The following is a 24929-nucleotide window of genomic DNA, read 5'->3' on the forward strand; positions in this document are numbered from 1 at the left end:
CAAAGTTGAAATGGCACAATTAAAAATTACAAACAAAGAAAAATGACTATAGATTTTGAAATGGTTTTTAAAAACATTTAAAAAGAAGAACAAATTCAAAAGGTAATATTAATTAATAATAAAACATACACATTTAGCTATATTCGTGATAAGGATACCGTAGATGAGCTAAACAGATAAGAGTGGCTTTGCCTTGTGGTCAGGTGCTTGTGTATGCATATTTGCAGTTACGATCATAGCGAGTTCAATTTCAATATATTGTGGATTTTTTATTGCAAGATTTCAATTGCTATATCTGGACACATGGACAACAGAAAACAAAAGACCAACAAAAGACAAACTCTGTAGTACTGTAGTGTCTTATCTTGACATACTGGAGTATCAACTCCTGGGTTACTTTTAACATATTCATTTAGCTCTTAATAATCTATTATTGGCATACATTTCATAGTCTTTGGGTTGTTTCCCAGTCACACTAGGAATAATTCCCATTACGGTTTGAGGAGTTTATAACATACCAATAATCCATCGGTTGAGTTCATTTTCAAAGTCTGCTTGGCAATCTGCAGGTTCAAAATATCCTGCACACCTGTTAATTAATTCTGGCTCACCATTCCTATTTCAAAATCCATTTTTACTCTCAAAATTAGCTTTAAAATCCTTCTCTACTACTTACATTGTTTTTTCATTATTGAAAACCCATGTCACACATAATCTTTTGGTTGCCATTACCAACAAATTGTTGATTCACTAAGAATTTCTGTACAAGGTTTTTTCAATAATATCAATACTTGCAAAAAAGTTTCATATCAGCTTGTACATTTTCCATTCAGCAACTCAACGACCTTTTTTGTATTTACTACTTACTTTATTCTACTCCCGTAGAAGGGAAGTCATTTTTACATACATCACCGTAACATTTTCCGCTTGCATCCGTCAGCTGCAAAAGTTTTAAAACTACTACTACCTATCTTTACTGTTATGACTAGAAGCACCAAAGTTATTGCTGTTCAGAGGTGACACTCAGAGCTGATGATCTCCTCTGCTCATTTTCCTGCTTGTTCTGATGCTGTCGAGCTAGATGGCTTGCATTGCCACAGTGATAACACCTCCAGTATGTGGTTTTTCTTGATAACCAACATATTTATGCTTCTGAATTTAACAGTATTTTGTGTAATACTAATGCTAACTGCAAGAATACCAGATCCTATAATTTTGCCAGCCTGATGTACACTCAGACCGTCCTTGATGAGAAAGCATACTATAACAGCTCTGATATTAATTTTTTTCATATCAAGCCCTTTTGCTGAGACTATATGTTTAAATTGCACTGGGATATGTGACCATAACTCAGGAATGAAAGCATGCTTGCTAATTGGCTCGTATGATTCTTGACCCATCAATGTCACTAGTTTCTATATGATGGACAATTAAGACATTTTCTTTTTAGTAACACTCTCTGTAGAAGCTGATTGTATGATGAATAACTGTCAGTAGTAAAAATCTCCTGCTCATCTTCAGCCTCCTTCTAAGAATTGTTTGTATATTGCAAAGGTTAGCATGCTAAAGAAGATTGGTAAAACGGTTTAAAATTTATTATTATTTACAATCTGGCAGCCAATTTAAATTTGGCAATTTATTCTGCTATATATTTAGATGTAGGAACAATGTTAGGGTGCTCTGAAGCATTCTCATGCAACTAACAGGGTAAACTAGTCAATAAAGGTTTGCCTGTTATTCATATCAGCATCTATAGAGACGTTCCAACAAAAGAGGACGTTTTTTTATTGCTTTACAACTTGTGCAGTAAAGCAAAGCCCAGAATGCAATGAACTCATAATTAGATCACATGTTGAATACGCATCATTTCACAGCTAGTAGTTACATTCATTTGTTACTCCTTTGGAGCAGGATACACGCAAAAAGAAGAGAGGTGAGGAAGCTGTCATTTTGGTATCAGCCAAATAATAAGATACATTTACTAACTATTTGTAGATTTATGTATATAAAGATTAGGTAGATGAAAAGCCAGAGGTTGTAGAGCTTTTTTGCCATTCTGTAAAATATGTAAGTGTTTTTTAAATAGTGCTTTTAAACAGTGAATTAAAAAAGAAGCGTGTGAAGATAGTGAAATGTTTCTTACTACAAGTTTACTTTTTAATAGTCTAAAATATAAACTGACTAAGGCTAGCCTATTTGGCTGACTTTCTGTCCTAATGTCAAGTTTCTTTAATCACAAACAACTCTCACTAGTTTGAGTTAGTTCTTATTATAAGTTATCAGTGCAGCTGTTTAGTGTATTAAAATACAACATATAGTTGGAATGTTCTTCAATTCTTTAGACTGGGCTCTATTCAAATGCCATCACCTGCATATAATTTTTCTTAACTTGATAGCATGAGTTTTAACTGTCTAAGCTAAGGTCACTTCTAATTTTAATCTGCGCTAATAATAACCTTTTCAGAGCACTAATGTAAGCATAGCTCTAATAAACCAAGTTATTTTTCATGCTTTACAGTTTGGGCAGCAGAGCACAAAAACACAGTCCACTAAATGCGTATTGTTTAGATTAGGTGTTGAATATTGATTATTTTGTACCCAGTATTACTGTTGTACGCTACTGAGTCATAGAGAAATACAAGTAGAACCAAGGAAGGTGAGTGATTTACCAATCTGTTTCAGTCGACAAGTGTCACTGTATATACCAACTGGTTAGTTATACCTCTACCTACATTCGCATCAAGTTCATGTAAACTAAAGTCAGTTTGGGTGTGGTAATGTAGATTGTTTTCAGTAGTGTAAAACTAAGCACTAAATTGATATTGGCAAGTCCGTGCTTTCTACAGTTTAGTTCTAATGAGATATAAGCAGACACAGAAATTTTTACACACAATACAATGAAAGACCTGTTTGAATGGTAAAAGCCAAAGTGATAGTACAATTGTAAGGTTTTGGGTATTTTATATAATAGATTTAATGAATTATAGTTTAAATAATATAAACCTCAACTACATATGGCGAGTTCTCATACTGAAAAATATTTTTGCAGGCAGAACACAATTTGGAGCATTGCAGTAGGTTGCTGCACAAAATAGCAGACTATATATATTGTTTGGATTTGTTGCTCTTTTCACACAAAAATCTTTAGGGTGACAGCAACTTTGCAAAGTCTTATCTGCCATACATGCACATAAATCTAAGACATGCGCAACAGAAAAATTAATGAAATATGTTACGGCAATTTTTATTTGTGGTCTCCAGGCATTTGAGATCTCTCTATGTTTTTGTTGTAGTAGGCACAAGCAGTATCTAACATTATTAGTAGGCGCAGCAACTAAAGGGCTATAAAAATCCATAATTTTTGGAACTATCTTTGGTTGGGTTACATTTACTCTTATGTGATCTGCTCAAGCACAGAAACAACATGTGCTAGACCAAAGACTAGTAAGTTTAAGATTGCTTTGAATTAGTCAGTCTTACTAGAGATTACTGTCATGCTTTTCTATATAATAAAAAGCAATTGTTAATAGTAAGGAAACTGCATGAAAATGATATCATCGCCTACAGTTCTTAGTAGCCCAAAGGACTTTATGCTAATTTGTCTAGATGTTTTTGTAAAGCCCATTTAGATGTTTTTGTAAAGCCGAATAACCTGGGTGTGAAGTTTATAAATTGTCGTAAAACCTGTCAGTAAATGATGAAGTTAAAAATCAATTGAGGGAAACCAGATGTTAAAATAGTATGTGTATTTATTATAGAAGCAGTTGATCAGTGACACTAACATTTGTGTAACTACTAACAGTTTATATAACTTTATAAAATACATGAACTGTGCTGATAAAACTGGTCTCAATATGACAGCTGTAATCAATATCAAGCAGAGGCTGAGTGTGACTTACTTTTATGTCACTTTGTCAGAAAACATTCATTTTTACTTGAGCTTTCAGAGATGTAATCTAATTTCTTTCTTTCTTTTTAAGTAAGAAATCAAAAGCATGAATTCTCTCTGCTAAAGTTTTGTGTCACAGCAGCCAAAGTATTTGTTGCATCTGCTTAAATCCTTTATGATTTTGGTTGTCTCTGGTCATATAACCACTGAACCCACATTGAGAACCTAGTGTTTGCTGTAATGTGGTTCTGATAAGTTATAAACAGACACAATCATTGGTGACTTATATCAAAATTAATGAAACCTTTAACTAACCTACAAAATCTATTGTGATAATAATACACTGTGGTTCTTGTAGTGTAATGAACATAAAATGGTGACAGTTTACAAGTTTTGAAACAAAAATTACACATACGACCACATAGCTTTAAATAAGTGGGACTAAAATATAGTTCTTCTAAGCTAACCATAGCAGTAGTTGTACGTAGCAGTAGATGTACATGGCAGTAAATGTACACATCAGTAGATGTACATAGCAATAGTTGTACATAGTAGTAGTTGTACATAACAGCTGTAGATGTACATAGCAGTAGTTGTACATAGCAGTAGTTGTACATAGTAGTAGTTGTACATAGCTGTAGTTGTACATAGCAGTAGATGCATATAGCAGTAGTTGTACATAGCAGTAGATGTACATAGCAGTAGATGTACATGGTAGTAGGTGTACACAGCAGTAGATGTACATAGCAATAGTTGTACATAGTAGTAGTTGTACATAACAGCTGTAGATGTACATAGTAGTAGATGTACTTAGCAGTAGTTGTGCATAGTAGTGGTTGTACATAGTAGTAGTTGTACATAGTAGTAGTTGTATATAGTAGTAGTTGTACATAGCAGTAGATATACATAGCAATAGATGTACATAGCAATAGATGTACATAGCAGTAGTTGTACACAGCAGTAGTTGTACATAGTAGTAGTTGTACATAACAGCTGTAGATGTACATAGTAGTAGATGTACTTAGCAGTAGTTGTGCATAGTAGTGGTTGTGCATAGCAGTAGATGTACTTAACAGTAGTTGTACATAGTAGTAGTTGTACATAATAGTAGTTGTACATAGCTGTAGTTGTATATAGCAGTTGATGCATATAGCAGTAGTTTTACATAGCAGTAGATGTACATAGCAGTAGATGTACATGGTAGTAGATGTACACAGCAGTAGTTGTACATAGCAGTAGTTGTACATAGTAGTAGTTGTACATAGCTGTAGTTGTATATAGCAGTTGATGCATATAGCAGTAGTTGTACATAGCAGTAGATGTACATAGCAGTAGATGTACATGGTAGTAGATGTACACAGCAGTAAATGTACATAGCAGTGGTTGTACATAGCAGTATATGTACATAGCAGTAAATGTTCACAGCAGTAGATGTACATAGCAATAGTTGTACATAGTAGTAGTTGTACATAACAGCTGTAGATGTACATAGTAGTAGATGTACTTGGCAGTAGTTGTGCATAGTAGTGGTTGTACATAGTAGTAGTACATAGCAGTAGCTGTACATAGTAGTAGTTGTACATAGTGGTAGTTGTGGATAGCAATAGATGTACTTAACAGTAGTTGTACATAGTAGTAGTTGTACATAGTAGTAGTTGTACATAGCAGTAGATGTACATAGCAATAGATGTACATAGCAATAGATGTACATAACAGTAGTTGTATATAGCAGTAGTTGTACATAGTAGTAGTTGTACATAGCTGTAGTTGTACATAGCAGTAGATACATATTGCAGTAGTTGTACATAGCAGTAGATGTACATTGCAGTAGATGTACATGGTAGTAGATGTACACAGCAGTAGATGTACATAGCAGTGGTTGTACATAGCAGTAGATGTAATACCCGCGTTGATTTGATAATCAGAGACCATCGCGGAGAAATCTACGTTCTGCTGTTGAGTTAGGAGGGCAGGATAAGCATCTTGCACATGATGGTTTGGGTGGAATGGAAGATGGAAAGCAGGCATATATATATTTATATATATATATATATATATACAGAAGCTTCCCTGTTTACGAACATTCGAGTTACAAACAACGGTACATGTGAACATGTCTGCGGATATGTCTGCCGCTAATACCAAAGCTATTAGCGATGGTATTACCGACGTATTAGCAGCGGAAAGAGGCACTTCCATTCAGTTTTTTATTAGCGAAGGAAATTTCACTAGCCGAGGAGTGTACGGCTATCTGCTCTGCTCAACAAAGTGAGCGCGCTCCTATATATAAAATAATATCAACCGTTCCTGCTATCTGCAAGAACACCGGCTAACAAGGTGAATAAATAGGATTGCTAGTGCGTTGGTATGACATCAATATAAGTGACGATAAGTGATAGCATAACGAGAGAAACAACGATATAATAAAAGAACAACACATACAATAAAATAAAACAACAACGATAAGTGGTAGCATAATGAGTAAAACAACGATATAATAAAAGGACAACAAATACAATAAATAAAAAATCCAGTGTCATGGCCCTGTGTCCACCACAGTATTCTCTCCATTTTATTAAATTTTTTTTTCAGTACAAACCAATACAGGTTCCTTATACAAGCCTTAAACATACTTATATAAACTTTCAATCTACTTATATACATGCCTTAAACATAAAATACAATACAAAGTACAGCACTGAACCAACTTCCGAATGAATTGACCTTATGAACGATCGTTCGGAGTGTAACTCATTCGTAAGTTGGAGAGCGTCTGTATATATATACATACATGTATATATATATATATATATATTTTTGGTTTGGTTTGATTTTTATTGCGTAATAATAACATGACAATATGAGTAAAAAAATACACAGAGTAGCAATAGGACATGCCAGATAGCCAGAGGCTAGAGTCAAGGCAGCCCCAGCAAGCAGTAGGAAAAGAAACAGAATCAGCGATAAGCGCACACTCCGGAGCACCAGAGTCAGGAAGGACAGTCCCAGGACGCCCACAGGCGCTCCACCAACTTCGCCTTCAGCTGACCCGGAGCAGAGCCCGCACAATCACTCAAAAATTTATTATATAATTTCATTGCACTAAAAAATATCGATCTCTGTCCCTTAGAAGACAAACACTTTTTCAACTTTAATTGATTTTTACTTTTTAAACGGGTATCTTGACAATGATCTATCATAAAATCTTGCAACTCTTCCATGGGGAAAGAATTTGTTAAAAACATTAGCAGGCGATACTGGAATAAAATTTCAATTGGCATTATTTTTAAAATTTTAAAATTTTTGGAAACTGTTTGATTTGGTTTAAAATTGAGTATTATTCTGATTGCCTTTTTTTGCATGATTAAAAGTTTGTTTAAATCAGTTTTGTTGCCGTGGCCCCAAAACTCGATTCCATAAATTAAAAGAGAATAGAAAAAACTGTAGTACAATTTGATCATGGTTGATTTGTCTAGGTAGGGGCGAATGAAACGTAATATTAGTAATATGTAATTAAGTTTTTTGATGAGACTTTGGATGTGTTTTTTAAAAGTCAAGTTGTTGTCTAACGTGATACCTAAAAATTGAGTCGAATCTTTGATTTGTAGTTGAGAATTGTTTAAAGAAAGGCTTAGATTATAATTTTGAGTGTTTTTAGACGGATTTTTGAAAACTACTTGAAATGTTTTACTGTTGTTTAAAATGAGTCTGTTTGATAGGCACCATTCATTAATAATATTTAATTCCTCTTGGAGTTTAGAATTATCTGTTGAAAATATATTGGTGTCATCTGCGAATAAAATACAATCCAAAGCAGGTGCAGCATTTACTAAGTCATTTATAAAAATTAAAAATAAGAGGGGTCCATGTATATATATATATACACATGTATATGTGTATATATATATATATCTTTATATATATACATTGTATATATATATATATATATCTATACATAAACTATAAATTCCTAAGAATTATGGGCTAGTATTACTAAAATTAGAGTGCTCAACAAATATATTGGAGCAGCTATATACTAATAAATTATTTGAAAGCAATACTTATCTTTTTTTTCCCAGCTACTGTCAGTTTCATGATATTCTCATTCGTCAGGCTGTGTTGGAATAAACAAGATGGTGACTAATCTCTTCTTGGCTATTTTTCCCTCCCTTTTGCTCTTATTGTTTAATTTCTTCTTCTTCTGATTGGCTGTTGGTTAGTAGCTACAAAATGAGAGAGAAGATAATTTCTGGAATGACGACAGGTTGAGACTAATTCAGATTTTTTATTAAGTGTTGCTAAGTCAGGTCTATTAATGATGTAGTATTTTTCTGTCAAACATAGGTTGCATCTTTTGCTGGAGTTGTTGTAGGATTTTGTCTGTTTTAACAGACAAAATCCTACAACAACTCCAGCAAAAGATGCAACCTATGTTTGACAGAAAAATACTACATCATTAATAGATCTGACTTAGCAACACTTAATAAAAAATCTGAATTAGTCTCAACCTGTCGTCATTCCAGAAATTATCTTCTCTCTCATTTTGTAGCTACTAACCAACAGCCAATCAGAAGAAGAAGAAATTAAACAATAAGAGCAAAAGGGAGGGAAAAATAGCCAAGAAGAGATTAGTCACCATCTTGTTTATTCCAACACAGCCTGACGAATGAGAATATCATGAAACTGGCAGTAGCTGGGAAAAAAAAGATAAGTATTGCTTTCAAATAATTTATTAGTATATATCTATACATATATATATATATACATATATGTATATATCTATATATATATATATATATATATGTCTATATATATATATACATATATATATATATATATATATATATGTATATGTATATATCTATATATATACATGTATATATAAATATATCTATATATATTTACAATGTATATATATATATATCTATACATACATATATATTTATATATATATATATATTATATAGTATAGAGTAGTATAGAGTATATATATACTCTCATTGGTAATGGGATTTGTATCCCTTGCCTAAGCTCTGAGCTGCACTGATGAGGCTTCAATTGCCGAAACAGTACTGTCTGTAGCATGAGTATATGCTCCCTCACTTCGGTTTGGTTGAGCACTCTGTGAGAGGTGCGGCACTATTAGCCTTTGTGCAAAGCTCATCACTTTTGTGATTTGAGCACACTGGTGCCAGCACATTGTCTTTCTTAAAGTCTGTGAGACAACCTAGTTGTTTTATGGCAGGAAGTCAACACTCATTGGTAGTGGGATTTGTGTCTTAGTAAGACTGCACTCACAAAATTAGGGAGACAACCTAAAATATGGTACCCTACTTTACACAAATGTCTGTCACATTCTAGAACTATTTATTATGAAAATAAAAATAACCACTCAACAGCATGAAGTGTAGCAAACTTGTAGCAGCTTATATTAAACTCCGATAGTTTAGAAATTTGGTTGGAATTTTTTGAATAAAATGTATTACGTTTGATCTTTGCCAAAGGCGAGTGTCTCAAAGCTTTTCATGAGCTGAATTAGCTTGTACTGTGAGTATAACAATGAGTTACAACATGACCAACCCCTCACACTAACTCATTAACGGCTTGGACAAATGACAATTACTAAAGGCTGGTTGGCACTAAATTGCCATATTAAGGTGTTGATGTCTCCGCGATTGTTTGTCGACCAGGTGCATCATAAACTGATGGCATCATCAGTTGAGGCAAAGATTACAGCTGCCAAGTTTTCCCAATAGTTTTCTGAGCAACCATGACAGCCTACGCAATGTGCACCACTTTGGCGATGGTGGTCGATCGTCACGGATTGCTCGATCTATATATTTTTTATGACAATTACTGCAGTGCTAGTATATCACGGTTTCTGTGACTACACTGTGGAATATATATATATATATATATATATATATATATATATATATATATATATATATATATATATATATATATATAGTATATTTATATATATATATATATTCCGCACCTCGGAATATATATATATATATATATATATAATATATATGTAATATATATATAGATGTTGTGTAAGATGTTGTGTAAGACTTTTGTTACTTAGCATTCTCAAAGTTTTATCAACAATACTGAGATGAGTTAGTATATTTTACGTTGAATTAAAAGGTTTAACCTGAACTTTACTTACCAAATAGCCAACCTGTTTTTTCTGAACTTCAATACAAATTGAAGGCAGTCATACCTTTTTACTAATTTGACTCAAATACCTCTGTGGTCTTTAACAAAGCACGCAACCATCTGAAGTTTCATCCCAATGCAATATTTAATGAAAATTCAAATATCATGATCTGCTATTATATGATCAAAATTGAAAATATGGTAAAAACAACAAATAAACAGAAAAGAGAGAAATAGACCAAAAAAAAATAAAGCACTGAGTCTACTGGGGTTTTACTTTACCAGCGTTACTTCTGAGCCTCTAATAATCACAATGGAGCATCCACCTCAAATGCAGCAGCCACAACAACCACTACAGCAACCACCACAACAGCCCCTACAGCCACAGTATGCTGCACAGCCTGGTGTTACAATTGTAATGCAGAATTCTCCAGGAGAAAGGAATGAACTGAAGGCATCCGCCCTAAAACAATTAAAGGGGTAAGCAAACTGTTTAGTTTTCTAACTTAATACAAGTTTATGTCTTGGCAGATCATTAGTAAATGCATCAGATATAAGATACAACAAAAATGAGTTTGTTTTTGAAGTAGCTATTATTGCGTTTTGATAAAACAATTTTGTGGTTTAAGAAAATCAATGTTAGTATTTAAAACTATCCAAAAAATATTTAAAGGTAAATAATATGAGTTCAACCAAACATTTGTAAAGTGTCATATCTGGCTTTACAGAAGAAAAGCATCAAAAGGCGACAGTATGATTCACAGCTTTTCTCATTATTTGGCTGAACAAAATACAATGAAAAAGAATAAAGAAAATACTTTGGAAAAATATGCCAAATGCAAAGGAGTAATAAGCTTGTAATAAAATAACTGCAATTGTCTCAAATGATTGATAGTTTGCAACAGTTGTAAAAAGTTGATTCATTGTTCAACCGCAAGAAATTTTTTTACATATCAGACATATTTTAACACTCATGAATGGCAGATGTTTCTATTTTGACAATGTAAGGGCATGCGATTCTGTTACAGGCTGTCAATCTTTCAAGTAGTAATGGGAGCACTATGTATTCTAATTGGAATCATTATCATACCTGTTGAGCTTAGCACCTATGATGGCTGGATCTCTGTCACTGGTTATGGAATTTGGAGTGGAGTCTACGTGAGTAATTATGAAACATGAAAACTTTTACAATCTTTTCATGTACAAGACTTGTTTGCTCATGACACTAACAATAAAAGTGACCCAATTATGTCAGGTATGTAAAGGGAAAATAAATTACTTTGCAAAAATAAAAAAACCACAAATAAAAATGGGATGCATATAAATTTAAACAATGGCAATTTTATTATAACTTTAGTTAGTAAGTTAGTTAGTAGCAGTCAGCAATGCAACATACTTTTAAGTGTTTTTATTGTTACCAGAAAACCTAAGTTTGCTATTTGATATTACATTAGGCAATCTTAATCTTTTCAATAAACAAATCTATGAGTCTACCATTCTATTAGTTAATATTGGCATACTATTTATAAATCTATTAGTAAAAGAAAGTCAGAAAAAAACTGAGTCAGCCTGAGCAATGCAAATAAAGATTGATAGTTTATAACATAAAAGAGAACATGTCACTTAGTCTACTATGTCACATAGTCTCCCATATTACATATTCTACCATATCACATAGTCTACTGTGTAACATAGTCTACCAAATAACATAGTCTACCATATCACATAGTCTACCATATCGCAAAGGATACTGCATCACATAGACTACCAAGACATAGTTTGGTTTTTAACGACAGGTTTAACAAAAATATATCTGTAACTGTTGTAGGTATATGAATTTGAATGTGTTAAACATTTTTTTCTTTTTAAACAATCTACTGACACAGTATGACGCATTTGTCTGTTGATGATGCAAGAAATATCCGTTCTGATCTCATTATTCCACTCATATCAATCCTACCAGCATCGTACTTATGAACCGTGAACAGCTTGTTACAGGTGCCGATCTGTCTAACGTAAGTGTAGGTACCATATGTGACCCTTGTGTGAAAGGTAAAATGGCTCGAAAACCGTTTATAGCTAAAGATGGTATTAAATCTACTAGAGTGCTAGAACTAGCTCATAGCGATGTATGTGGTCCAATGCAGAATAAATCAATTGGTGGCAGTAGATATTTTGTGAGTTTTATTGATGATTTTAGTAGATTTTCGCATGTGTATTTTATCAATGAGAAATCGGATGTATTTTCTGTATTTAAAGATTTTGAAGCCTTAGTGACCAACCAAACCGGCCAGCCAATCGGAACCCTTCGAACTGACGGTGGAGGGGAATACGTATCAAGCGAATTTGAAGAATACCTGCGCTCTCAAGGTATTCAGCATCAACTAGCCGTTAGATATTCACAACAGCAAAACAGTGTAGCAGAACGGTATAATCGCACTGTATGTGAATTAGCCCGCGCGTTAGTAATCGACGCCGCATTACCGAAACATTTCTGGGCTGAGGCCATTTCAACAGCTGTTTATGTTAGGAATCGTGCCCCCACTACTGCTCACCATGAGCCCACAACTCCATACCAGCAATGGTACAACTGTAAACCAGATATTAGTAATCTAAGGGTGTTTGGTTCTTTAGCCCATGCTCATGTACCAAGTGAGCTCCGTCAGAAACTGGATAATAAAGCAGAGACAATGATGTTTGTTGGCTATAGCCTTAGATCGAAAGGCTATCGTTTATATAATCCTTCTACTAAGAAAGTCGTCGTGCGCCGAGATGTCGTGATAGATGAAAATAGGTTAGGGTTACCAGAGTCCGAGACTAACCAATGTGAGGATGAGGACAACTCCGAAAAGCTGACAGTTGAATTACCAGAACCTGAAAATCACTCAGCAGTTACACGAAAATCACAGCGAAACTCCAATCCAATTGTAAGATTCGGGTTGATGAGTATGTCAATCATGTGGCTTGTCTCACCAGCAATATAACCGAACCGCTAACAATGTCAGAGGCTATGTCTAATCCCCAATCGAAGCAATGGATGAACGCTGCCTCCGAAGAATACACCGCATTAATCGATAATCAAACCTGGACATTAGTGAAACTACCAACTGGTCATAAAGCCATTGGTAGTAAGTGGGTGTTCAAAACCAAGTGCAAACCCGATGGAAGCGTGGACAGATTCAAAGCTAGATTAGTAACCAAAGGGTATAGTCAAAAACAAGGAATAAATTACGATGAAACGTTTGCACCAGTAGTGCATCGGTCATCACTTTGAGCGCTTCTATCATATGGCACGGATAGAGGCATGTTGATACATCAAATGGACGTAGTAACAGCTTTTCTCAATGGTAAAGTTTCTGAGGAATTATTTATGACACAACCTGATGGATTTGTATCGCCTGGAAATGAAGAGTTGGTATGCAAATTGAATCGCTCTCTGTATGGCCTAAAGCAATCATCACGATGTTGGAATCTAGTCCTCGATGAGTATCTGCGGCAGCTTGGCTTCTCTCCTTCGAGCGTTGAGCAATGTGTCTATGTACATAACGACCATGGTGATCAAACGATATTAGCGGTTTATGTAGATGATATCGTAATCCTAAGTGACACTGATCAATCGATGAAAATAATCAAAGAATCGTTAAGTTCAAAGTTTCAGATGAAAGACCTAGGGCAACTGCAATTTTGTCTAGGTATAAACGCGGAATTCACAGACACCTCAGTGAAGCTGCACCAGAAACATTATATTCAGCAGATTCTTGAGAAGTATGATATGTCTGACTGCAAAAGTGTAGCAACCCCGTTCGCTACAGATATAACTCGAGTGAAGGATGACGGCAGTAAATCTGTGGATCACACTCTATATCAATCGATCGTAGGCAGCCTTCTCTACGCATCTACAGCTACACGACCAGACATCGCACATTCTGTGGGAGTGTTGTCGAAATTCAATTCCATGCCGACTCAAACGCACCTCACTGCCGCAAAGCGCGTTCTCAGATACTTAAAAGGCATCATGGACTATGGGATTACATTCAACAAAACTGACACACAACCCGTTGGTTATTCAGATGCTAACTGGGCTGAGAACGATGAATCTAGACACTCAATATCCGGAAATGTTTTTATGTGTAGCAGTGGGCCAATCAGCTGGTTCAGTAAACGCCAATCGACAATCGCTCTGTCTTCAACAGAAGCCGAGTATATCGCAGCTTTCGAAGCTGCAAAAGAGGCAGCCTGGCTACGCAATTATTCGTTGACATTATTCGAGAGACATTACCACCAATAGTACTCCGCATAGACAACCAATCGGCCATCAGCATAGCAAACAACACTAACGTTAGTAAGCGCAGCAAACATATGGATATAAAATATCATTATATTCGACAAGAAGTCCAAAACCACAATATAGTCACAGAATATTGTCCAACTGATGATATGATAGCCGATATCTTCACCAAACACCTCCCTAAAATTCGTTTTGAAAAACTTTGTGTTATGTTAAATGTGGGATAGACGCCTGGCTGGCCGATAACTAGGAACATTATTATTACAGGGTGTACGCTTCGTATTTGCATACATTATTTTGTTGTGAAATTATCAAAACTATGAGGGAGTGTTCAAATATTATTATATCATAGTAGTTTAGATAATGTTGGATTATGTTTTAGAGTTGTCTGCTCGTCTTTATTATTATTCAACTTATATTTTACCCACAATTCTTTTTCTTCTTCCCCTTGCTTGATTGTATCCTGACAATGGTGGCTGTATAATAAAAGGACTCAACTATAAATCCCTTATAATCGCGTATAAAACAATATGTAGGCCTACATGACTATTGCTACACACCACTTACCCAACCACCAGTATTATACTTGACAGAACCGAGTCCAATTCCTTCAACAATAACAAACTGTAAATAAAGTCAAAATTTAAGATAAGTGTTTCTTGTTGTTTCTTTTTTAATTTACAGCTTCAAAGTTCTGCTAGAGCGAATACCATAGTCAAATGTAGGCCTATTTTAAAGCTTATTTGAGATTATTTATATTCAGGGCCTCAGATTTGGCTTACAAAATTACTCCATGTGTAGCCAAAGGTACACACACTAGTTCACTGTCCTTAATAATGAAACCTATAGTAATTGAAGCTTATAAGGAATTTTTCCTTAAGTAATTGAATTAATTTAAAAACAAAGCAATTACTTACAACTATTTCTGCCATATGCCTCTTAGTGTCTCTTATGCCATATATCGTTACACGACGACGCTAGATTAGCTTTATGATCAGACGACTCCAGATCTAAATAATAAAGTTTCCCAACGAGAGTTTCCATAGCATGTATTTGGTGGAGTTTGTTCTTAAGCCAACATCTACTGTGGCCAAATTGTACTATCATGCCCTTACTAGCGGCCGACTGTACAGAGAATAGATTCTGTTTCGAATCTGGTACATGAAGTACATCGTGGAGAGTGGCTTTTCTTTTCACTTTCCGGCTAACGGACACTGATATCATAATGTTACCTGAGCCTATGGCATCCAATACTCTGCCGTCCGCTATAGCAACTTTCTCAGGCTGGTCAAACTTTGTGTATGTACTGAAACCACCGTTTTCAGGAGTCATGTGACGAGTTGCCCCGCTGTCAATGAGCCATTCTTTCGCTGCTGCTATATTTTCTCCTACTAGAAAAGCACTCTCCTCACTTTGAATTTCAGTTACTTGGAATTCAGCCACAAATTTAGCTCCATGCTGATTTGTCTGACTACGGCCCTGACCACGACCACGGCCCTGACACGACTGTAGTTTCCGCGACTATAGTTTCCACGATTGTAGTTAGCACGATTGTAGTTACCTCGACTATTCTGTTGCACTGTGCAATCTCTGACCACGTGAAATAGTGAATTGCAGTTAGAGCATCTTCTCTCATACGTGTTATCTCCGACGGTATATAAGGCAGTGTCAGAATTTGAAGTCGTTTTTCCATACTTGCCGCTTTCACCAGAATCCATTTCGGCAGCTTTTACGCCATGTTTCTGCTCTTCATTGAGTAACGCGTCTTGAACAAATTCTAATGTTAGGGTTTCAGGCTTTTGTGCTTCTAAGGCTGTCACGACAGTTGCATAGCTACTCGGCATACTGCCCAACAGTGTTACTACCTGATCTTCCTCGCTCACCGGGGCTTTGATAGCCGTGAGCTTGTTTACAATATCCTTCATATATTTTAGATGATTTTCTATAGATGTACCATCACGCATGATAGCTCTGAAATATTGTTTCTTTAGATATATCCGATTTGCTAGTGTGTCTCTTTCGAAGTGAGACTGTAGCTTCTCCCACGCTGCTTTCGGTGTCTCACACTCAGTGATCAAATATATGAATTCATCACTAATCGCCAATACAATATGACTAAGAGCTCTCTGTGATTGTTTTATATAAGCTTTCTTAGCATCTGCACCTTCCGTTGGCTCTGCAATACTACCATCACAATGTTCATAAAGTTCCTTTGCAATGAGCAAATGTTTCAGTTTAAATCTCCATGTAGAATAGTTGGACGTAGTAAGTTTATCCACAGACAGTTTATCATCCATGGCGCTTGCTTGATATTAGAGTCTTCCTGGGCCCATAACCTATTGTTATATACGCGATTATAAGGGATTTATAGCTGAGTCCTTTTATTATACAGCCACCATTGTCAGGATACAATCAAGCAAGGGGAAGAAGAAAAAGAATTGTGGGTAAAATATAAGTTGAATAATAATAAAGACGAGCAGACAACTCTAAAACATAATCCAACATTATCTAAACTACTATGATATAATAATATTTGAACACTACATAGATATGATTCTATATTATAACTACCATTACATTCAATAGAACTGAGCTAAATAAACCTCTATAATTTTCATCAAATATCAGTCAGGTAGTAAAATCAGACTGTGGTAGTTGATACAAATACATTATCCTAATATAAAATCAAACATTTGTTTAACCAAAGAAGCATAACAATATCGTACATTAAAGTGAAGGTGTGTTATGATTTCAGTGCAAACTAAATCAAACTACATGAGGTTTATTGCATCAAAATATACTAGCTCCCTCTTTATTTCTCCAGTAGGTCAGACAGCAACAGCAGATATAAGTTGTCAAGTTAGCCTATTTGGTTCAAAATATTTACTATTTTAGACATGTTTTATGTGCTGCAATAGTAGTAATTGGACAGAGTAATAACATTTTATTTGCACATATAACTTTGTTCTATTGTAGATCACTTCCACTATGATTCTTAATATCATCAGCTCAGCTTTATCTTTCTAATGCCGATTTCGATGGCTTTCGCTGGTGTGGGTCTTAGTGCTTCTTTTCGTTGTGGAGGTTACTACTACCACCGTTCTTGCTCAGTAAGTGTAGATGTTGCAAGTAATAATTAGATGTGTTTCTCGCTAGTGATAGAGCTAAGGCTAACCAGTATTAGTTATTTTTATACACCAGGAACCAACATTGTTAGGTGTCTGTAGAAGTATTTAGTTTATTAACCCTTCCACTGCTAACCATGTACAAATTCAGGTATCTGTCTAGGGCCAGCCATTTTACCAAAAATTGCTAATATTGTTTCATGATATGTAAGCAGTATTTTTAACTTCAATCTCTATCTAGAACATTTTTGTTACATACTTTATTTTGCCAACATTTTAACCAACATTGCTATGCAAAAATTCAATGGATCTATACTTTGTGCGATGCTAAAGCTATGTGAAGCTACGATCAATGCGAAACTAAAACGATCCTCTACAATGTTCCTTACTCTTGCAAAACTATTACTTTCACCACAATCAGAGACAGTTCTGCTGCTTTAATTATCTGTATAATCACAAAAATCAGAATCTGAATTGGCTATAATGTCATCAACATAACTAATTACCTGTTTTCTGACTCGCGTGTAGTAATTGTTGAACTCACACAAAAAATGTTCGTTGTTAGATTAAAAATTCTCAAACAACGGTTTAAAATTGCTTCGTTATTTTAAACTAAATTTTAAGACAAATCTTTGAACAACACTGTCATTTTTATAAAAGTATTAAAGACCATGGGTTATGTTGTCAACGAATAATAAAATTAGGTAACTACGCAAATTCTTGAAAAATCACAATAATGCGTCTATGGCAGTGGTCCCTAAAAACACATAAATGCGTTTATGGCAGCAGAAGGGTTAAGTAATCAATGAACACTTATTATCTAATTGTTTATTTAAAACTAATTAAGTGAAAGATAAAAGCTATATATATATATAAACTCTTCTGTGCAATGAAAACCGGGATAGAAATATTTTATGATGGCACTATCACTGATGAACTCGCCTGGAGAGTAAGACTGGAAGTTTTTGAACAAATTATGCCTAATGCAGTAGCCACAAATATATGACTATTAAGCAAGGAGGAACAAAGTTGCGATCATCAATTGTTTCAGACATAAAATATTTGAGGTGGCCATAGACTGCTTAGGACTGATCCAATTTTTATATTCTTCACAGTAACCATGACAACAGTCATAAATATATCAACTGTGGTGTGTGTTACTGGTACATTCCGTCACTTACAGAGTTTTACAACTAAACCATAAAATTTGAAAAGCTGCACAGAATAGCTGAAGCTAGCATGTTTACTTTAATTTTTTTAATTTAACAGGCACCAATAATTTGTATAGAAGGCTTAAAAGCAAAGTTTTCCAAATTGTTGCTGTTAAAACACTTCTAAAATAAACTGTGACTAATTTTGCTTTCACAGTTAATAAGAACAGTTTATGGTCTTTGAACAGATTATTAAAAGTCGGCTGGCTTTTAAACTAAGTTGGTAAAAATCTATTTAACAATCCCTTTGAAAAGTAGAACACCCTCAACTTTTTTGCAGGCAACAAACGCTGCTTTAGCCTTGAACATCTTTTTGGTTCTGATTTCTCTTGCGGAATTGGTGATTACGATATGGAGTGCTGTACTCTGCTGTGGAGCTGTGTGTAGTTGCTGCCTCCCAACTCGCTCAAACCATCATGCGCAGTACACTGCCCCTGCTCTCCAAACTCAACAACAGTATGTGGTTTACCCTAGAACAGTTCCAGCTTATCAAGTCAACATGGGTGGCTACCAAGTCACAACAGCTGGTCAAGTTCCAACAGGTACGTTCCAACAGCATGAAATGTGAGTAGCATGGAGTATAAGGTGTAATTAGAATGAAATATACATATGTTTCAAACCAGTATATGTATACTGATATGTATACTGATATATAATATTCCTATATATACATAGTATAAATAAATAGTGTATACACATATATAGATATATAGGATATATGTAGTATATATACAACTCTCATTATTAGTATATATAGGATATAAATCAATATATTTAAAGGTTTTTTCTAAGTTGGTCTGTCCAGCTATAGTTAATTGAAGAGTTAAGGAATGAAGAATTTGTGAATCAGGAGATTTGAACCTACTGATCTTGAACCTTCCCATTTGCCAGTCCGGCGCCTTACTAACTAAGCCACAGAGGTGATTCGATTAGGGAGGCGATATATTTTGGTATATAAAAGCAAATTGGCTATCATTTTTGGTCATGAACTAAAGTCATGGCATAGCTCAGTAAAAACCGCAGCTATTATTAGTAAGCTTACTCAAATATTCCATTAGCATTGTGCCAGGCTAATAGCGAGTGGCAAGCAACTCTCATTACTTCTCATTGTTTACAAGCTAACTTTTAATGCCCGAGCAACACCGGATAGCACAACTAGTATGTATATATTCAAGCTACTTGCAGTGCTGTTTTGGCTAGTTAACCCTCATCAACATGGCTCAGATCTTGGAAGGGAGCTCAAAAAGTGAATTACCATTGCCAATGAGAGTTGACTTTTTGCCATGACACAATTGTGTGGTCTCAAAGACTATAAAAGGTCAATGCATGATACGAAAGTGCTCAAATCACAAAAAGAACGAGTTTGCTATGAAATGAGTTATATCTATATGTTATGCACATTATTCAAGAGAAGATAATCGCATTCAAAAATTGCAGTTTTTTTTAGATAGATGATTACTAAACATAAAAAGTGAGGGGTAGATTTTGACACTACTTTTATTTTGTTCGAGAATTAACATAACTAATTCAAACATAAATATCTACAATAAATACAAGTACAATAAATCGTTTAAAATGTTTTAACGATTTTCGTGTAGCTGTTTTATAAACATTGACACATCATGAAACTCATCTTTGATAAGGAAAGACAACTACTAATTTCATCATTGGCTTGACAGTATAATAGACCATTATTCTGTTTTAGCTCCAACACTGGTACATCAGCAGCCACCGGTTAGTTATTGTGCCCAGCCACAGCAGCCTGCTGCATACTATGATCTTGAACAGACAACTCCTCACCAGAATTTCCAACCTACCAACTACTCCAACAACCCTTAATAATTGGTTTAATAAGATATAGCTATTTTAAAGGCTATCAGAAATGTTATATTCATATATTAGCAACAGTTGGAAACATCGTCACTATATATTAACCAGTGTGTACATCAATGTGTCTGCTGGTGAGAAATTCATATTTTTATACATATCATTCAACTTCGCCTTATTTCACTGTTTTTTGCTAAACGTACTGTGTTTTTTTCTCTTCACTAACAATGGGGAAACAATCACAAATATATGACATGTTACCTTGATACGTTTGTTACGGTTGTATGAGCAGATAACTTCTTACTGTTTTACTAACACAATAAGTTTAAAAAAGGTACGGGAGTTGTTTGTGCACTCCACAAGATCAGGCAACTTCAAACCAATACATGATTCATTTGTCCAAAAGATTTATTTGCTCCGTTTCGTTTTGAAGCAATTTGGTCTGAATGTTCCAAATATTTTCAATTCAGAATAATTAATGAGCTGTAGACCAACATATATACAAGAAAACTTAGAAAGTAGATGATTCTCGCACTAGAGCTGCAGCCTTTCACCCAAACACAAACATTCTTGTTTAAATGCTTGTTGTCATTTGCCCTGTAATCAATGTTAACTCATGTTCATATAATACTCTTTAAAGATGTGGTTGCGTCAAATTTGAGTTGATCTTAACAGAAAACTTTTTTTTCTCTATCAGTTGATATGTTGTTTGTTGTGTTAAGCAATCTCATTGCCAAGATATTTGAAGATTAAAATCGAAAAAATCTGATCGGGGAGAAAAGCTCAGGCCAAAAAAACATGCCCAGACTTGCCCAAAATGATGTCATGCGTGATATATCTGTCAATATGTCTTGTATTCACATCGGCTATTTGCGATAAAAGTCTAGTCTTACGCGGCTCTATTGGCATATATTTTATTTTGTATTTGCTCATGTTGGCTAGAATAAAATTTTAAATCCAGCTACAGATACATTATTATAAATGTTTCAGAAGCCTCACATAACGAAAATTGAAAATTTGTCTTACTCACTTTCTCCAATTGCTGTGTAAACATTTGAGTACCGACTACCAATTTTATCGGTCTACGGTAATTCTGTCAAGCAAACTATTTAGCATAAGGTCTTTGTATTGGCACATTTCCATTGCTACCCACACTAACGATATACAGCCTCCCAAAAGCCCCGCCCACATTATGTCCATCACCTATCTTAGGGGTGGGGCTGTATGACATCGCCTACACCAAAAACTAGTTTCTTACTACCGTAAGTGAAATAAGCAAGCTGGGTCTTTGAAAAGAATAAACATAGGGATAGAGTTTTAAGGATGAGAAATCTGCTGCAAACTGGATTTGAACTCACATTCTCCAGTTCTACTGACATCCATATACCGTATCCAATTCACTACAATATTCTGCAAATCATGTTTTGCATTATCTTCAACAATATTATTTTATCATATAATTTTTACAAGCAAAAAAATTTCATCTTGGCATAAAGCTTTTATTAAAAATATTCATCAAGTCGTGGCCACTCACGTAGTTTTAGCTGATACAAAAAGACAAATTCATCTACGGGAGCAAACTCAAACAAAACATCATGGTTTATGCAGCACACATTCAAGTCTCTCTTTCCCATTTATGGCAGTTTCCACACTGACAAAGCTGCTTCGGCTGGTGGAACCACATAAACATCCTGTAATCAGTAAAACAAATGCAATAAATATATGTCATTCATAGATATGTCATTCTAACGCGTATCTACTGAAAGCTTTCAAGTTGGGAGTTACATGTAGATAGATTGCGAGTGTATATTTGAAAACGAATAACTGTTTAACAAAGGCATAAGTACACCAAGCCGACGATTTGAAGCTTTGGTTCTTGAAGCTAAAGATTTGCATTGATCGATTTTCTTCCCTTTTTACAAGTGAGAAGTGAATATCTAACGTCAAATCATACATCTAATTCACTAGATAAAACTCCCACAGAAAATTTGAAGCAAATGTAGCTAGGTGAACCGATAAAAAAAATATAAAACGATGATTAGTGATAGCAAAAAGTTATAATTTTATTAATTAGTACTTGTATTAATGAGTACTAAAAGTATTACCTTTTGTATATTCATCAATCTAAGTCATTGTATTGCTAGATGCTATGGATTAAAAAGAAGCCGTCAAGAACTCACTGTACATATGTATCTCGCACGCGCAGGAAATTACATTTTAGCCTCAAACAGGGAAATATAATCTGAATGTAAACTCAACAGTATATCTATAGGAGACTCAAAGTAAAATATAAATTTCTAACCAGAAATTCTAACCTTTCAAATACCCAAACAATCCTAAATAATTGGTCTGGCAACATACAACTACATGTATATTTAAGGCTATCAGAAATATTATATTCAATTATTAGCAACAGTAAAAAACATCGTTACCAAATCTTAACCAATGTGTACATCAATGTGTCTGCTGGTGAGAATTTCATATTTTTATACATATTTTTTACCCTCGCCTTATTTCACTGTTTTTTGCTAAGTGCAATGTGTTTTTATCATCTCTTCACTAACAATGGGAAGCAATCAATAATATATGAGAGGTTACCTTGATACTTTTGTCAAGTTTCTATGAGCAGATAAATTCTTACTGTAATTATACTAACTCAAGAAGTTTAAAAAAAATATGGGAGTTGCTGGTTCACTCCACATGATTAGGCAGCTTCCAACCAATACATTATTCATTTTTCCAAAATATTTTTTGCTCTGTTTGGTATTGAAGCAAAGTGGTCTGAATGTTCTCAATATTTTCTATTCAGAACAAATAATGAGCTGCAGACCAATATATATATACAATAAAACCGAGAAAGTAGATGACTCTCGCACTAGACCTGCAGCCGTTCATGCAAACACAAACATTCCTGTTTACATCCTTGTTTTCATTTGATCCATAATCAGCGTTAGCTCAGGCTTATATGATATTCAGTAAATCTAATAAAGTAACAGTTCTACAAGATCCAATCGATATTACTAAAATACTCACAGGGCCTGATCCTAGCTACAACTCAATCTATTCTTGACATCAAAAAAGACATCATTTCCCCGTTTCTCACGACATCGTTTTTAAACAGACTTTGAAGTACTTGAATTATTAGGTTACATAGTAAAATTTTGAAACAATGTAGAGGATGCTATCTAAACTTAACTTGGCTAAAGCCTTAGCCAACCAGCCAGCTACAGCACCTTTAGGCCATCAAGAAAACTGGTCAACAAGCTAGGTCGAGAAAGGAGACGACAGTATCCTACAATGCTGAAAGATTGACCAGTCCGGCCATGTGCATGGCTGGCTTGCAACTGGCCAGCACTAACAGGATCAGCCATAATGACACAATTGTTCTAAGATGCCTACATCACTCTGGTGGACCACCTTTCCCAATTAAATTTGTCAAGAAAATAGGTTGCAGCACTGTGAACAACCCCGGTCTGTAATGGTACCAACTGACTGCATCCACTTCTACGTTGACTGACACAATGCGAGCTATCAAAGTTTTTTAGCATTAAATATGAAAACTGGCAAAAAATACCCATCAGGTTCCTGGAAGAAACGTTGGACAGATGTTGACAATTTACAGCTGATCCACAAGCCATCTTGCACTTTTTGTGCAGTTACTAACAAAGTAGGTCCTACAACTGCAGAACAAACGACACAGCGCAAAGGGGCAATTTCGATTAAACTCTTTTGGTGCTGAAACTGTGGGGGACAGAGATAAGTCTGACTTGACTGCCTCATCAAGAAATGTCTGAATGAAAGAAACAATGAGTGGCTGCAACATTAGTACTGATAACTGGTTGCACAAAGACCCTAATTACTCGTAGCAGGTGTACAGGCCAACCAGACAAATTCGCTGAGCAAGGATGGGCGTCAAGAAAAGTTTCCAAAGTCCAACGAGATCGAATTGAAAAAAGCAATAGCTGCCGCCTGCTGTCAGATGAGACTTGCTTACCATTTTACAAGATAATCCAGCACAGCTCAGAAATTTGAAAATATAAATATGTCTTTGTGAAGAGCCACATGAGTATAATGCCATTTTGATTGAAGATGTCCTTTTGTTTTAACACTTTGTTGAAGTGTTAAAAAAAAGGACTTTTATTTTCATGAAAAACAAAAGTAGTTCAGAAGTATCTCTTAAACAGTGAGGTAAAAGTGGCATTTTGAGGCTGTTCTAAATTAAGTTACCAAGGTAACACTTTAGTTCATTGAATACAGAAAAGAAGCTTAGCCAAAAAAATACAGCTGAAAAATGGAAAATTAAATTAGAAAAGGTTTAGCGGAGCGTAAGATTAAAATTTTTTTCAAGTATGTTTATAGTATGCCAAATTATTTTACTTTAAAATTTGAAGTCACGTATTGTCACAAAAGTGTAGTGTACT

General features: G+C 34.9%; 1 protein-coding gene and 1 long non-coding RNA gene across 2 annotated transcripts in view; both read left to right on the top strand.

The window, feature by feature from the left end:
• The window catches only part of LOC137388435 (membrane-spanning 4-domains subfamily A member 12-like), a 41994-nt gene extending 22926 nt beyond the window's left edge, over positions 1-19068 (top strand). The window contains exons 6-7 of the mRNA XM_068074921.1: positions 18962-18997; positions 19039-19068. Coding sequence (XP_067931022.1) covers positions 18962-18997; positions 19039-19068 — 66 coding nt within the window. The remainder of the gene's footprint in view (positions 1-18961; positions 18998-19038) is intronic.
• Positions 19069-19084: 16 nt separating this feature from the next.
• On the top strand, positions 19085-20774 carry LOC137388742 (uncharacterized). The gene is made up of 2 exons (XR_010978013.1): positions 19085-19223; positions 20387-20774. It is a non-coding gene; the product is annotated as an uncharacterized lncRNA (long non-coding RNA).
• The last annotated feature ends 4155 nt before the right edge of the window (positions 20775-24929 follow it).

This window comes from Watersipora subatra, chromosome 2 (assembly GCF_963576615.1).
Source record: "Watersipora subatra chromosome 2, tzWatSuba1.1, whole genome shotgun sequence".
In the NCBI taxonomy this organism is placed as follows: Eukaryota; Metazoa; Bryozoa; class Gymnolaemata; order Cheilostomatida; family Watersiporidae; genus Watersipora; species Watersipora subatra.